The 13088-nt window shown below is 37.1% G+C and overlaps 1 protein-coding gene across 1 annotated transcript; it reads left to right on the forward strand.

The window, feature by feature from the left end:
* The first annotated feature begins 506 nt into the window (after positions 1-506).
* LOC131153453 (gibberellin 2-beta-dioxygenase-like) lies at positions 507-2447 on the forward strand. Its single transcript, XM_058105770.1, has 3 exons — positions 507-1072; positions 1256-1604; positions 1919-2447. The coding sequence occupies exons 1-3, from the start codon at positions 675-677 to the stop codon at positions 2177-2179; spliced, it is 1008 nt and encodes a 335-aa protein (XP_057961753.1). The 5' UTR covers positions 507-674; the 3' UTR covers positions 2180-2447.
* The last annotated feature ends 10641 nt before the right edge of the window (positions 2448-13088 follow it).

A 13088-nucleotide genomic window follows, 5' to 3' on the forward strand; every position in this document is an offset into this window, starting at 1 on the left:
AATTCCTCATCGTAATCCTCGTAGTATATACAATCTTAACTTTGCTTATCTCCTTCAAAAAAATATATATATATATATATATATATATATATATATATAATTTATACTTAACATTTAAATATAAGAAAATGATATTTTTTTTCTCTTTTAGTAAACCTCTTAAATGATTAAAAAAATTATCACCTTTTAGGTTTAAGAAAAAGAGCAATACAGTCTTACCTCTTCTTTATCTCTTTCATAATAGGGGAAAAAATCATCTCATTGCAGCATTTATACCACGTATGATACAGATTTTATTCATCATTTAAATATTTTTTAAAAGTAAATTTTATAAATAATTAAAAAAAATGTTTTGTTTTAGCCTAAACAGTAACGTGATACTTTTCTATTTTTTAATTAAAAAATCCGAAAAGATGAAACCCCTTGCGAGCCTCATCCCCTCCATCCCTCGACGGTATATAAACACCACACTGCAGGCACCCCAATTCTGCAAGGTCACCTAGCCTTCTTAATGGTTACTACTACTCACTAAGTCTCCTTGCCCCCCTCGCTCTTCCCGCAGTATTCCCGATCACTTCCGAGACAAACTACACGCAACTCTTTCCCATTCCATTGAAGCTATAATCTAAGCTACCTCCTTTTAGTAATCTCTCTCTTTCTGCAACAACCTAACCATGGTTGTCTCCCATACTTCATTAGAAACCTATTCTTTCGTCCAAACATGCAAATCCAACTGCGCTTTCCCTTCGATACCGGAAATAGACCTGACCAACCCTGACGCAGGTTCACATGTAGTGAAGGCCTGCGAAGCCTATGGATTCTTCAAGGTTGTTAACCACGGAGTCCTTTTGGACCTTATAGCTTCGCTCGAATCTCAGGCATTAAAGTTCTTCAACCTGCCCCAGTCTGAGAAAGAAAACGCAGGACCCGTCGACCCTTTTGGGTACGGCAGCAAGAGAATTGGATCCAAGGGCGATGTGGGTTGGGTCGAGTATCTGCTTTTCAGCGCCAATCCGGAATTCAATCCCCACAAACTCATCACCATATATGATGAAAACCCACAAATTCTCGAGTAAATATATTATAAACACCACTTTTCTTTGCTTAATTAATTTCTCTTTCTACATATATGATATATAGCTTTCTCTTTAATTATCTTTTCATCTCCCTCTGATGTTTCTTTGATTCCCTGTTTCATTAATTCTGTGAATGTAATTTTGAATATGAGGAAATGTAATTTTGATGGATTAATAAGGAATGCTGTGAATGAGTACGTATCGGCTGTTAAGGCAATGGCCTGTCAACTTCTGGAACTAATTGCGGATGGGCTGGATATTAAGCAAAGAGACGTGTTCAGCAAGCTGTTGAAGGACGAAAAGAGTGATTCCCTTTTCAGGGTGAACCATTACCCGCCATACCCAGAGCTTCAGGCGTTGAGTGATCAAAGTTTGGTCGGGTTTGGGGAACACACAGACCCACAGATACTCTCTGTCGCAAGATCTAACAGCACGACCGGACTGCAAATCTCACTCAGCGATGGCACTTGGGTACCTGTACCACCCGATGAAACCTCCTTCTTCGTCAATGTTGGTGATTCCCTGCAGGTACAGTACTATACCTAGTATTTGAAACTCTTCTTCTTCAATTCTTTTAATTTCTTTCGCCCATAAATAAATAAACCCATTGATTGTACAGTTCAATTGAATAAATAAGTCCCATCAATCGTTTGAACCTTCTGTTCATCAGTCACATGCTACGGCCTGTCAATTTATTTTGTCTCAGATTTTTTATCAATGGGTTTGGCTCTTTATCGATGTTCTTTTCATGGGTAGATAATTTGCCTTATTCGTTCTGATATTTTTTTTTTCTAACCGAAAAATATGCATATATGTTCTGATACGGGAGGTTGACATCGCAGGTCATGACCAATAACAGGTTTAAGAGCGTGAAGCACAGAGTTTTCGCACACAGCACCAACACTAGGGTTTCAATGATATACTTCGGAGGCCCCCCACCGCATGAGAAAATCGCAGCCTTGCCCTCGCTCCTTAAGGAAGGTGAAGAAAGCATGTACAAGGAGTTCACATGGTCCGAGTACAAGGATGCTGCGTCCAAGACGAGGTTGGGTGATAACAGGCTTGGGCCATTTGAGAAGAAAGCTGCTGCAGGAGGCCGCTGAGGCAGACGAACAATAAATCCCCCTTTTTAAGTGACATGTATGTATAGTTGAACCCACGCCCCAAATAAAAACCATTTGTTTTCGGGCCTTCATATGTTAAAAGGTTCTTTATGTATACGAAGGCCCAAAAACAAAAGGTTCTTTATGTATATGAAAGCCCAAAAATAAATGGTTTTTCTTTGGATATGGGATCAACTATAAATATATAGGCTCTTTATGTATATGAAGGCCCGAAAATAAATGGTTTTTTATTCGGGATTGTCTTTTCTCTTTATGGGGTCCAATATATATATTTATATATGTAGGTATGTATGTATGTATGTATGTGTGTATATATATGACTTTTGTTGAAGCTAATGTTAGACACTTTATATATTGAAGGCCCCAAAATAAATGGTTTTTTATTTGGGATTCATCTTTTTCTCTTAACGGGGTCAACTTATATGTGGCTACTACTTTCTTCTCAACTTCAATATAATATAATGTATAGGAAGGTTTATTTTAAGAGGTAATGTTTATGAAGGTTATTGTTTGGTCATTATCATGTGTGGTCTAAAAAGTTTCGTAAAATAGCTTAGTAAAATGGTCTTCTATGAGCATGAATGATAATGACCTTCTACAAATGAAAGATAATAGAGCTCTTGAGAAGTTGTTCATTTGATTTATGTTTTTAAGATAATGTTTCAATTTTTCTCTAGTAAAAGAGTAGAATTTCACCATGTGAGTTTATATGTGTGGTCTGTAAGTTTAGCCAAAGAAAGAAGAGTACTTGATGGATAGATGTGCGGAATATTTATTTTATAAAAAAAATTTCCAAATTGATTGATATATGGAATGAATGAGATCATATAACCAATGTTAATACTTTTATTGGAACATCAAAATAAAAATAAATAAATAAAACACATCATATAAAGAAAGCTAGTCTTGTTTTGATAAATGCTATGCATCGTGGGACTTATCAATCATAAGAACCATCCCAGGGGATAAGGGTATTCAACAACTTTCTTCATATGTGTATGTGTGGTGACCAACTATTTTCTTTGTATCTATTTATATATGTCTATTATATGTATGTGGGTTTTTGTTTATTAGTGAGATCATCATTTGTGCGGTTTCAAAAACTTTAGCAAATGACAATCTATGAATGATAGTGTAATGGAGTTTAATTTTAAGAAGTTCATTTTATGTTTTTGTCATTAATATTAATTTAATGTTTCATCTTGTGAAAGGTAGATTTCCTTGTGAGTTTATCTGTGAACTTTCTAACTTAAGTGAGAGATAGGAAAAGCAAAAGTAATTTATAGATATGTTGAATATTTCTTTTTAAAAAGGATTTCCATGTTAGTTAATGTATAAAGTGAATGGACTCATCTAACCAATCTTAAATAATTTTCTTGGTATGCCAAAATTATATTCTTTTTTTGATATATTAAAAAAAAAAAATTCTACTTCTGGCTATATATTTCCTTTTGGACTCTTACAGATCACTAGAAGTACCACAAATGATGTGGTGAGCGATTGAACTCTCTCCACCCCCCCCCCCCGGGCGCGATCACTAGAAGTATCACAATTGATATGGTGAGTGACTCATCTCTCTCTCTCTCTCTCTCTCTCTCTCTCTCTCTCTCTCTCTCTCTCTCTCTCTCTCTCTCTCTCTCTCTCTCTCTCTCTCAAATTCCTTTCCTTTACCTCGTCAGTCATTTGCCTATTTAGCACCAACCATCACTTAGAAATTTCATTAAAAAAAATTTTCAAACCCACATTGAGAAAGATTCATTCTATTCGTCACTTGATAGCTCACGACATAATAGGGAAAAAAGAGAAAGTAGGGCATAGAGGTCCACATGCTCCCCTCCTCTCTCTTGCTCCCACGTGTGACAGGTAGATTTAGGAATTACAATTACAGGGGCCTATGTAAATGACTAATTTATTAGTCATAATGAAAATTTTTAATATTTTAAAAATAATTCTTAATTAGTACACTAATGGCATTTAATATAAAAATTAAATACAATAAAAAATTGAAGTATTTTTAATGGCAGTTTGACATAATCATAACTATGTGTAATTTATCAAATTAACCTGCTTTTGAGGGCATAAATTAGAATTTAAATTTTTATTTGGACATTTTTCGATTTAGACAAAATGGAGTTTAAATTTGTATTTAATTCATTCTAAATATAAGCACAAATTTAAGTTTAAGCCTTTAAATACATATTCCCAAACACTATTCTAAGATTTTAAAGTAATATGTACGCCTAATTATTTCCAACATGATAGGTTAAAAAAATAAAAATCATATTTCATGTTATCATTTATTTTCATACATGATGTAGCTATTAGATTTTACACATTGTTTAAGCATAAGAAAATGTCAGTAGTTATTTCCTTTTAGTAAAAATGATAAAAAAAAAAATTATATCCTTTTAGCATAAGCACTAGCTTGATTTTTTTTTTTTTTTTTTTTTTTCTTTTTCTTTTTATTGAAAAACCTAAAAAGATGAAACCCCTTACCCCCTTTATCCCTTGGCAGTATATATAGCCTTCTGGCAAGCATCCCTGCAAGGTCCTCTGCTCTCTCTCTCTCTCCACACATCCTTACTTTTACTTATCTCTTCAAGTAGGTGAAAATAAAATTATTTCATATTACTTTTATACCATAAGGAAGTGTGTTTTTTTTTTTTTTTTTTTTTAGCTTAAAGTAAAACGGTGTCAATGAGTCACAAGACTCTCCACTTTATAATGATAGACGGAAGATCGTCTTAGTATATATAGCCTTACTACTCATGCATTTCATAATAGGTAAAAAATAAAAATCATTTCATGTTTTCATGTACCTCATACATGATACAATCATCATATTTTAGTTACAATTTACATATAAGAAAATGTTAATTATTTTTTTAATAATTTTTTTAAATAATTGTAAAATTATCTTCTTTTAGCCTATGCAGTGGTGTGTGTTTTCTTTCTCTTATTTTTAATTAGAAAGCATAGAAAGATGAAATGCCTCACCCCCTCCATCTCTGGTGATTATAGACATGCCAAGGCAAACACCCCAAGCAAGGTAATACCTAGTAAATAAAAATCATTTCATATTATTTTTATTTATATGTGCTACATCTTATGGATTTTTCTTATCATTTAAATAAAATAAAATATAAGTTTTTTTAGTAATTTTCATAAATTATTGCAAAAATGATATTTTTTAGCCTAAAATAAAAAAATTTCTTCAAGTCACAAGGCTCCCTACTTTACAAAGATATGTTGAAATAGTAAACTTGACTGGAGATGGCCGGCAGCCCACCGTTGTTGATTTTTCTGGAGCCGGTAGGCAACCTACTCCACCTACCAGCCCAACTCCATTGAAGATTTACTCCCACAATTGTTGATTATTTGTTTTACAATTTGCTATAAATAGGTGTGTGTATGTAATGTATTATGTGGGTGTTGAGAGAGTAAAACCAGTGAGCGAGAGAGTGATTCCTTTCCTCTGTAATTCAGTTTTGAAATAAATTGAATGTGTTTGTTGTTTGCTATTGATTCTCACTGAGTATCAGTCACAACCAGTGACTGAGCGTTCCTCCCCACCCATCAGTGGTATCAGAACATCCAGGAACGCTAAAATCTGCCAAACAGAGACGAACAGCAAAAAAATTCATTTTTTCTCTCAGATTTGAAGTTGCTCAAAATCCAAAATTGAGCCTACCATTGTGAAATTCGCCTCGAGACGATTCCAACGGTGGAAACCACATCTCAAATGGACTTCGGGAGGCCTCGCACGCGCTCACGCACGCCTCAGACGATTTCAATGCCTTTCCCACACGCCGCACGCACCGACGAAGACTCCTACCACTAGCGACACATGCCCCATGCACCCCGCACACATCTTCCTCGCCCGTTTGGCGAGATCCGACTCGACCACTAACCCACGACCCAGAAACCCGTGACCCGACTCAGCAACCCGCGACCTACAACCCGGACCCATACCCAAGATCCGACTTGCGTTCAGCCACAGACACGCGGCACATGCAGACATTGCCACGTGGCCTAACGGTAAGAATTAATGTCGTTAAATAGCCGTTAAGTTATACCGGCTAGTTTAAAAATCACCTAAAATTTTTGTAGCCGGTTCAATGATTTTTGGACCGATTCTTTGCAACCCAAAACCGGTTCCTAAGGTTTTTTGACCTTCTGAACACATTGGTGGCATTAGATTTGCCAAAATCAACCCTCATCTCTCTGTTTTTATATATTAAACTCAATGGCGAACGGTGCTACTCAAGCGGCCATTCCAAAATTGACCCGGGAGAATTATGACAATTGTTCGATTCAAATTAGAGCCCTTTTAGGTGCTCAGGATGTCATGGATATCGTTGAAGATGGGTATAGAGAAAGTCCATCAAAAGAAGCCGAAGCAGCTATGTCGGATGCTCAAAGAACAACCTTGCGAGCCGATCGAAAGAAGGATTGTAAGGCGGAGTCCATAATCTACCAAGGCCTTGATGAGACCACGTTCGAAATCATCGCCTCCACCAAGACATCCAAAGAAGTTTAGGACTCTCTCCATCGAACACACAAAGATGCAGACAAAGTGAAGAAGATTCGTCTTTAAACATTGCGAGGTGAGTTCGAATCTCCAAAAATGAAATCCACTGAATCTATTACTGACTACTATACACGAGTTATGGTAGTATCAAATCAATTGAGAAGAAATGGAGAGACTCTCAATGAAGAGAAAATTTGTGAGAAAATTTTGCAATCTCTAGATCCAAAATATGATTATATAGTTGTGACCCTAAAAGAAACAAAAATTTGGAAACCATGTCCATAGAAGAACTTGTGGGCTCACTCCAAGCCCATGAGCGGAAAGTCAACAGAAGAAGTGATGATAAAGCACTGAAGCAAGCCCTCTAAATGAAGTTGTCCCTCACTGCAGATAGATACAACAAAGGGGGTACGTCACAGTAAGGAAGAGGACGAGGCCGAGGATCCCGTGGAAGAAATTATGTAAACTTTGACTCCAAAAGAGGTGGCAGATGCGGAAGAGGTCCCACTAGAGAAGGACACAATCAACAGAACTATGTCCCACGAGGCAAAGGACTAGGAAAAAGAGGAGGATACAATAACCACCCGAACGTAGACAAAAGAAACATTCAATGCTACAACTTCCATAAGTACAGACACTACAACAATGAGTGTTGGGGACGATAACAAGAAAAGGTTAGCGAGGAGGCTAACATTGCCGAAAATGAACATGCAGATGGAGAGTCGTTGATGCTGATGGCACACAATTCATCTCCCCAGGACCAAAGTGTTTGGTACCTTGATTCTAGAGCCAGCAACCATATGATTAGCAAAAAGAACCTATTCTTTGAACTTGATGAGAAAGTTCAGAGGGAGATCTCTTTTGGTGATAATTCTAAAATCCCATTCCGAGGGAGAGGAGATGTTTTGATCAAACAAAAGTCCAGAGATCATGCTTACATCTCCAACGTCTATTACGTGCCAAATATGAAGACTAACATCTTGAGTCTCGAACAGCTCGTGGAAAGAGGCTACCAAATTAGCCTTAGTGATAAGAAGATGGTGAAAATAGACGCTCGAGGAAAGCTTGTTACTCGAGCACAAATGGAAAAGAATGGAATGTTTCCGCTTGCCATCCAACATGATACGCCAAGGTGTTTGAGCGTTATCATCAAAGACAAAGGCTGGCTATAGCATCTAAGGTATGTACATCTAAATTTTGAAAGTTTGAAACAATTGGGAAGCAAGAAGATAGTGAAAGGCTTACCCAATATCTACCATCCAAATGTAATATGTGAAAGCTGTATTCTGAGCAAGCAACATAGAAACAACTTTGGAAAACAAACCAACTGGAGATTAACCATGCCGCTCCAGCTAGTACACACAGATGTGTGTGGTCCACTAAGACCATTTTCGAATGGACACAATCGATACTTCCTAACCTTCATCGATGACTACAGCAAGAAGACCTGGGTCTACTTCCTGAAGAGGAAGTCAGAGGTGTTCGACAAGTTCAAAGAGTTCAAAGCTCTTGTGGAGAAACAGAGTGGCTACCGCATCAAGTCACTTCGGTTAGACCAAGTAGGAGACTACAAAGACGAAGCTTTCCTGGAATTCCTTAGGCATCAAGGGATTCAAACACAATTCACACCGACCTACACTCCCCAGTTGAATAGTGTAGCCGAAAGGAAGAACCGCACAATTCTTAACATAGCCAGAAGCATGTTAAAGGATAAGAATGTGCCCAAGAGTTTTTGGGCAGAAGTGGTGTCATGTGCAGTCTATCTGCTCAATTGGAGTCCTATGAAGAGTCTTGATACAAAGAAACCATATGAAGCCTAGAGTACTCACAAGCCCAGTGTGAGTCATCTTAGGGTGTTTTGCTCCATAGCCTACGCCAAGATCCCAAAAGCAAGAAGGACAAAGCTAGATGATAAAGGAGAGAAGTGTATCCTTGTTGGATATGGTGATAGCACCATGGGATATCGACTTTGTGATCCCATCAACAAGAAAGTCTTTCACAGCCGAGATGTCATTTTTGAAGAAAATGAATCCTGAAAATGGGACCAGGCTAAATATTCCAAAGATACGAAATTGACACTTGAAGGAGAAGAAACTAAATAGACAAGAGAAGTGGCTATTGAGTCACAAGTTCCCGATCTGCAGACACCTCCACATGGTTCATCACAGAGGAATGAAGCTCCATCACCAATAGAGCATGAAATCTTAGACATAAGACCTAAAGGAGCTCGAAATCTAGCTGACCTGTATGAAACTACAGAACCAAAAGAAGAGTATGTTACTCTATACTGTCTATTGTTGACCAGCGACCCGGTTAGTTTTAAGGAAGCTAATGAAGAAGACCAGTGAAGAAAAGCAATGGATGAGGAGATTCAATCCATCGATAAGAACAAGACTTGGGAGTTGACAAATCTCCTGAAGGGCCACAAAACTATTAGTGTGAAATGGGTCTATAAGATCAAGAAGAATGCTCAAGAAAAAGTTCAGAGATACAAAGCAAGACTTGTCGCCAAAGACTACAAGCAGAAAGAAAGGATTGATTATGGAGAAATCTTTACCCCGGTTGCCAGACTTGAAACCATCAGATTACTAATTTCACTTTCAACACAAAATGGATGGAAGATTTACCAGTTGGATGTTAAATCAGCATTTGTGAATAGTTTTCTAGAAGAAAAGATTTATATCGATCAACCACCTAGATATGTGAAGAAGGGCAAAGAAGATAAAGTGTACAAGTTGAAGAAAGCACTCTATGGCTTGAAGCAGGCACCTCATACATGGAACATGAGGATTGATGACTACTTTCAGAAGAATGGATTTGAGAAGTGTCCCTACATGCATGCGTTATACATAAAAATAGATACAGATTAAAGCATGTTGATAGCTTGCCTATATGTTGATGATCTGATCTTCACCGACAACAATCCAGAGATGTTTGCTGCTTTCAAAAGGAGCATGGTCAAAGAATTCAAAATGATAGATATTGGGCAGATGGCTCACTTCCTTGGCATAGAAGTCATGCAAAGAGAGAAGGGAATCTTCATCTCCCAGAGCCACTATGCAAAAGTAGTATTGAAGAAGTTTAGGAAGGACAAATGCAATCCTGTGACAACTCCGTTTGAAACTGGATTAGAATTAAGAAAGAATGAGGAAGGAGATGTTGACCCCACATATTTCAAAAGTCTGGTTGGAAGCTTGAGGTATTTGACGTGCACCAGACTAGACATATTCTGTGGAGTTGGGCTTGTCAGCAGGTATATGGAGACTTCTGACTAGTCCCACCTGAATGCAGCGAAAAGGACACTCCGATATGTCAAGGGTACCATCACTGATGGTATGTTCTATTCATCAAGAGGTGATTGCAAACTTATCGGCAATTCAGATAGCGATTGGGGAAGAGATCTTGATGAAAGAAAAAGCACGACGGGATTCACATTTTTCATGGGAGATACAGCGTTTACATGGTCTTCGAAGAAGCAACCCATCGTAACTTTGTCTTCATGTGAAGCTGAGTATATTGCTGCCAACTCAGCTGTTTGCCATGGTATATGGATTAGGAATGTACTGAAGTATCTGGGATTTCTTCAAGATAACCCCACAGAAGTCTACATCGACAACCGATCAGTGATTGCACTTGAGAAAAATCCTGTTTACCATGAAAGAAGCAAACATATTGATACTCGGTATCATTTTATCAGGGAGCATGTCAAGAATAAAGAAGTGGAGTTGATATCTTGTAGAACATATGATCATATTGGTGATATTTTCACGAAGCCACTCAGATATGATATTTTTGCGAGACTGAAGACAATGCTCGGAATGACAAAGTTAGGCAAGTCAAGTTTAAGGGGGGATGTTGAAATAGTAAACTTGACTGGAGATGGCCGGTAGCCCACCGTTGTTGATTTTTCTGGAGTCGGTAGGCAACCTACTCCACCTACGAGCCCAACTCTATTGAAGATTCACTCCCACAATTGTTGATTATTTGTTTTACAATTTGCTATAAATAGGTGTGTGTATATAATGTATTATGTGGGTGTTAAGAGAGTAAAACCAGTGAGCAAGAGAGTGATTCTTTTCCTCAGTAATTTAGTTTTGAAATAAATTGAATGTGTTTGTTGTTTTCTATTGATTCTCACTGAGTTTTAGTCACAACCAGTGACTGAGCGTTCCTCTCCACCCATCAAGATAGAGGGAGCATCATCTCAATGTATATGACTTCAATTACCTTATCTTATCTCTTTTGTAATCGCTAAGAAATGAAAATCATTTCATCTTAGTGACTGTAGGCAGCTAGTAATGAAAGAAAAGACTTAAATCATAAGGGAGATTATGCAGATCAAGAAAAGTCTCTTTAGAGTTGAACTCGTAGGATTTCAAAGAGAAAGAATTCCTTTACTTTATTGTGAGAGGCCACAAATTTAGAAGATCTCTATTCTACGTGAAGGGGGTGATGTCATGACTCGGTCAGAGTTTGGAAGAGATAGAGCAAAACAAAGTTTTAGAGCATTCAAGAAAGTTTGGGAAAATCATACTTATTATTGCGAGATTTTCAGAAAGGGGACAGTGGCTTTGGAAGCTTACAAAAGAGGTTAAGAGTTAGGGCATGTTCTTCATACAATTATAAATGGAAAACTCATTGCAAGGTTGTAGAGGGCTTGCCTTGGCCATCAAAAAATTGCAAAAGAAAGCAAGGCACACTCCAGTGTTGGGAAAAAAATGAGTGATTCCCATAAATAAATCAATGGTTTTTTTGTTTATGGTGTGGCTTTTATACTTGGGGTTTCATAAACAAATGAAGGAATAAAAACATAAGGATTATGTACAGTAGGGACTTGTCGACGAGTGCCCTGTCCTCTTCAATGAGTAGATCCCGAGAGCAAGGAAAATTTAGAGTTTCTAAGATATCGAGAGCAGAATAAAAGACTCATCGACGAGTGGATGTACTAGTCGACGAGTGGCCATCTCTGGCTCGTCGACGAGTGTCTTGCGAGCAAATTTTTGAATTTTGAATTTGAACATTGGGGTGGTTGGCTATTTGGAGGGAAACCTTCGAAAAGTCGATAAATATGTTGTTCTGGGCCTATTTTAAGAAAAGTGAGAGATCATTGTGAAGGGCATTGTGTACTTTGACATTTCTTAGTGAAATTATTGAGCCGATTGCTTTCGTGGATGCAGGCTTTGCCGAACCATGTTAATTCTCATGTTGATTCTTATTGTTTCTCAATTTTCTAGTTGTATTTCATTTACTTGTTGTGTTTTATTTATTCCACTGTGCATCCTATATTCGATGATTATACAACAAATTGGTATCAGATTGATTGTTGTCATGGCATCAAGATCATCTTATGCAAGATTTGACATTGTCAAATTTGATGGAACCGGAAATTTTGGTTTGTGGCAGAGGAGAGTCAAGAATATTCATGTGCAACAAGGAATGGCTAAGGCTTTTGTTGATGTTCAACCGGAAGGAATGGATAAGGCAACATACAGAGATTTGAAAGCAAATGCCGCTTCTCAATACGCTTGTGTTTAGTCGACGAAATTCTCAATCGTGTGATGGATGGAGGAGGATTCTCCAGTGGCTATATGACGAAAGTTAGAAAACCGGTACATGTCCAAATCACTCAACAATAAATTTTTTCTTAAGCAGCGTCTTTATTTGCTTAAGATGGTTGGAGGATCAAACTTAGATCAACATTTAAATGCCTTTAATCAAATCATAAGTGATTTGATGAGAGTTGATGTTAAGTTTGATGAAGATGATAAGACTTTGATGTTACTAAACTCCTTGTCATTGAATCATACCTATGAAAATTTAGTTACCACTCTTACGTGGGGAAAGGAAACTCTTCATTTAGAAGAGGTAACAAGTGTCTTACTGAATTTTTATCAAAGGCTAAACATATGTGATGAAGGAGAAGGACTTATGGTGAAAGGTAACTGAGAAGTAAGGTATAATCCCAAAAGGGGTGGGTGAATTGGGTTTATTAAAATTTCTTTAAAACTTGTGTTCTACAAATTCCTTGATTTAAGAATTAACCCAACGAATTAATATTCAACATTTACACAATTACAATGATATTGATTTGCAACCTTACAAGTACAACCAACAAACCTTTTAAGTTTAGTCAACAAAGATCAGTTTGAATAAAATCTTAAAATATTCAAAATCCGAGTTTTCTTTCAATCAATGAACAGTTAGAATAAATAATTTCAGAAAATTGATTTTTCAAAACTTGAAACTTTCTTTTAATTGATGGAGCAAGATTAACTTCAGTAATGTAGTAAAATCAATATTAAAGATTACTTTTGAATTTTTCAAACCACTTAACAACCAAATAATGATAACCAATAT

Source organism: Malania oleifera, chromosome 4, assembly GCF_029873635.1.
Source record: "Malania oleifera isolate guangnan ecotype guangnan chromosome 4, ASM2987363v1, whole genome shotgun sequence".
In the NCBI taxonomy this organism is placed as follows: Eukaryota; Viridiplantae; Streptophyta; class Magnoliopsida; order Santalales; family Ximeniaceae; genus Malania; species Malania oleifera.